The 4,101-nt window shown below is 34.8% G+C and overlaps 1 protein-coding gene across 1 annotated transcript; it reads left to right on the top strand.

Annotated features, from left to right (window-relative positions):
• Positions 1-258: 258 nt before the first annotated feature.
• Positions 259-3,328, top strand: LOC116348945 (innexin inx7). Its single transcript, XM_031780190.1, has 6 exons — positions 259-763; positions 939-1,035; positions 1,142-1,319; positions 2,246-2,647; positions 2,713-2,848; positions 2,926-3,328. The coding sequence occupies exons 1-6, from the start codon at positions 624-626 to the stop codon at positions 3,242-3,244; spliced, it is 1,272 nt and encodes a 423-aa protein (XP_031636050.1). The 5' UTR covers positions 259-623; the 3' UTR covers positions 3,245-3,328.
• The last annotated feature ends 773 nt before the right edge of the window (positions 3,329-4,101 follow it).

The following is a 4,101-nucleotide window of genomic DNA, read 5'->3' as shown; positions in this document are numbered from 1 at the left end:
AAAATACAAACACTTGAGCAATGAAAAAAAGACGTGTTATAATATGTAACGATAATACACCACCGTGTGTGAGTAAAACAAATAAAATGTATATGAATCGAGAATATATTGCTAGCAAGCTAGCGCGCGCCTGATTCTCTTATCTAACATATATTTCTCAATAATTGCTGTGAAATCATATTTTATACACTCTCTGTACGGTGCAACAGCTATGTATAATAAAAATTTCAGGTATAGCTTACTTTGCCTTCAATTAGTTGTAAATGATAAACCGTGTTCGAATCATCATTAAATTCATCATAATTCTCATGTACGATTTGTGTTGAATTGCGGTAAATCGTCGGTGTGTGTGGTTTTAAATACGGCATTCGTTTTCATTAAAAATAAACAAAAATTTAAACAAAAATATTCTAAATACAGAAGTAGAGTTTAGTAGAGAATTGTTCTTGTAACAAAAGACACACAAACACCGGTTGCACACGGTTTGGCAACGTTTGTGGATTTTTTTTAATTTTTTTTTTGTGTGTGATAATAATAAAAAGCCACAGACTGGCACCGACGATCATCGTAATAATCGGTTTGGATCGAGTGGCGAATTGTTTTGACTGTGATCTTTCAGCAAAATGTTGAAGACATTTACAGCACTTTCACCATTCATCAAATTTCGATCGAAAAACATTTCGATTGATAATTTAGCATTTAAATTTCACTATCGCGCCACATATCTTATACTGCTTGTATGCACTTTGCTGGTCACCTCTAGGTTCGTATTTCATAAGATTGTTTTTTTTATTTTTATTTTTGAATAATAATAACAATGGTGTGTTTGGAGAATACGCAAGCAAATTAAGCTGACAACTAACTAAAAATCGTGATAATAAATAAGTACCCGCATGGAATTTTACTGATACGTACATGATTTATTTGCTTTCCCACAGACAATATATTGGTGATCATATAAAATGTATAACAGACAACGCAATTCCGTCGCATGTGATAAATTCGTTTTGTTTTTTCACGCCAACATTTACAGTGGTATGCCATTTATTTTGCAAGTAAACACAGCCCTGTAAACACTTTTATTTCGGCAGTGAGAGACATAACAAAATTGTTTATTTTCAAATATATTTACATTAAATAGGTGCGTCACTACAATGAAACGATGTTGGCAGGCGGTTGGTTACCGCATCCGGGCATTGGCGACATTGGTCCACGTGAAAAACTCAAGCATCATGCCTACTACCAATGGGTTCCATTTTTCCTTTTTGCTCAAGCCATATTTTTCTTTTTGCCGCACTTTCTCTGGCGACTTTGGGAAGGTAATTTCAAACGCAAAGAAAGTGAATATAGACAACTGGTTCAATGTTACAACCAGCAATATGCTGTTGATGAAATCATGTGGCGTGAATTTTACCGAAAAATTCACAAGAAATTCAGATGACCGCGTTAATTCAATCACTGGACATTTTACTCACGCAAAATCAATGTGTTAAATCCCGGTCATAAATATTACCAGCAATTAAACGGTGTTTTGTGTACGATTCTCTCTCTCTTTCTCATTCGATCATTGTTCAATGCGATTGACTTGCGAAAAACAAAAACACAAAAACCTAAATACAATGTTTTACATTCATGTTCATCATGCGTTAAATGCGATTCATTTCACTTTTAACGCGTACCTTTGGTTATGTATCCATTATAATTTATTTACGGAAAATTAACACGAAATGAAGCGGTTAAATAACAGAGAGACGCACTTGCCAATTTAAATTTAACAAAAAAACACAATTTCGATGTTAAATGCTATATATATATAAATTGCTGCGAATAAAACGACTCCACTGAGATTCATTAGCGAAAAAACGTAAACAATGAAATTTAACACCGACTGAGCACGCCAAGTCATTTCAAACAGGTGATTGATTCAAAGCGGCGCTGTACCAAATTGCTGAAATACCGGCAAATCAAAAGTGTTTCTGAGAATAAAACAAGAGAGAAGAGATAGAGAATCAATGTAGACGTCATTAGTTTACAGTTAATCGTGTACTTTGTTTTCATCGCTCGAATCGCATCATCAAAATAGCATTTCAAATTTAATTTCACCGTTCATATTTGTTGCTGTACATGTCAGAATCATGAATTGAATTCCAGTTGCCAGGTCAAAATTGCAGTGATTGAAATGATTGCGTGATAAGATTTTTGTTTTAATATATACAATTCGATTGAAAATGGTAATTGTTTACAGGTGGGCGAATCAAAGCATTGGTCGAGGGCTTGCAAATGATTTCTCTGTCAAAACACAATCAGAAAAAATCAGAGATGCGCTTCAGCGGAAACTATGTATTGCCAAGCAACGACATGATCAAAGGACGAATTTCACTGATCAAAGATGATTTTTATAAGCACATCAGGGTCAACAAAAGATTTGCCAGATGCTTGATCTTTTGCGAACTATTGAATCTGATCAATTTGATCGTGCAAATTTATGTGACCAATGTTTTTCTAGCCGGTCAATTCTATTCACTTGGATTTAATTTTATGGAAGACGATTTTACCGGTCCGATGGATGTTCTCGATACAGTTTTTCCAAAGGTGACAAAGTGTGATTTTTACAAATATGGTGCATCGGGATCTCTACAACGACACGGTATTTATGAAAAAAATATATTTTCATTTGATTCAAAAAACGAACCACGTTCATTTCAATTGCAGATGCACTTTGTGTTATGGCGCTCAACATTATTCACGAGAAAATTTATGTAATTTTATGGTTTTGGTATTGGATTATGCTTGTTGTTTCATTGGGTAGCATTGTATGGCGACTGACAACAATGTTAATGTATTCAAGGTGAAAAATCAATTGAATTTGCACATTCTACGTGTTTCGAAATCCATTTTTCATATTAATTCTGTCTCTTTTCTTAGGTCTATGTGGTTTAATCGCGTTCTCTTCTCATCGACATGCCCAGGCCGACTGAATACAAAACACTTAGCAACGGTTGTTCGGCACATTTCATATTCAGATTGGTTGTTCCTCTACTATTTGGCCACAAACATGGAGGCCTTTGTATTTTGTGACTTATTGGCCGATTTGGCCGCTGAATTTCGTCAACAATATGTCGATGAACAAGAAGTTCTTAACAACGAACGCGAAACAGTAAGAGTCGATGAAATTGGTGAAAAAAGTACGCCCGAAAAAGAAAGCATTGATGAAGTAGATCTAAGACGTAAACCTCGTAGCTAATTTGTATTTGAAAAAAAAAATGTACACGTATTCTTAATATGAAACAAAATATGAATAATAATTAGCGATCAGTGATTTAAACAACTTTTTTCGTTTCTTGCATTCTCCAGATTTCATTTCATAGTCGAAATGCATAAGAATCATTCACAATGGCTAAAAATTAGGTAGAAATACAATCAGCGAAAGGAGAATATATTATTTCTGAGTGAGTGGAATTGAAAAATTGTGGTGAACGTTGTTCGAAAGTTATGAGCCAAACCTGTTTCCACCTAACAAACATTACTCTCTTCTCCGACAGTACTATCATTGTTGTAGTGTGCACACTTATTCACTTTGCACGTACGAAAACTGCAGTGATCTTTATGTATTTGTATCCCGCATAAATTCTTTGGCATAAAAAATGGCCATTAGTATTGCAGAAATCGATATGTGTGTATGTATAGGAGGTCACATGCGTTCGATGACCTTAGGCGACGCCATTATTTTTCAAATTAAAATCGATTCATAATTTTTTGTTTGCGTTTGAAAGTGATCTACAACCAAAAACTAATGGTTTCAATCATGGTTTTCCATTCACAATCATTCTTCAGCTCGATCAATTTCATCAGTAAATGAGCTATTTGCAAAATTCATTTTGTAACATACATACACTGAAGAGTAATAATGGTGTGTCGCTGTCAACCGCAGTATGTTTTGTCATCAGAAGCCGTTTGATAGCGAGCGCAAAGAATATTCATGAAACAATCCCACGTATTATGAAGTGCTTTGTTTGCGTTCTGCACGAAATATTCTCGATATGGTATGCGCCGGTGTCACTGCCATCGTTACCACTTCAGTTTCTTTTTTTGTAAATCTCG

The sequence above is a fragment of the Contarinia nasturtii genome, unplaced genomic scaffold (assembly GCF_009176525.2).
Source record: "Contarinia nasturtii isolate CC-2019 unplaced genomic scaffold, AAFC_CNas_1.1 Cnas_scaffold_2678, whole genome shotgun sequence".
NCBI lineage: Eukaryota > Metazoa > Arthropoda > Insecta > Diptera > Cecidomyiidae > Contarinia > Contarinia nasturtii.
Note: the sequence above shows the minus strand (reverse complement) of the source record. Positions and strands in the feature narration are given on the sequence as shown.

Coding starts and splice junctions, on each gene's coding strand:
- LOC116348945 (XM_031780190.1), top strand. CDS start 624: ATGTTGAAGACATTTACAGCACTTTCACCATTCATCAAATTTCGATCG. Junction 1,036..1,141: donor TCACGCCAACATTTACAGTG/GTATGCCATTTA, acceptor TACATTAAATAG/GTGCGTCACTACAATGAAAC. Junction 2,648..2,712: donor GGGATCTCTACAACGACACG/GTATTTATGAAA, acceptor TTTCAATTGCAG/ATGCACTTTGTGTTATGGCG.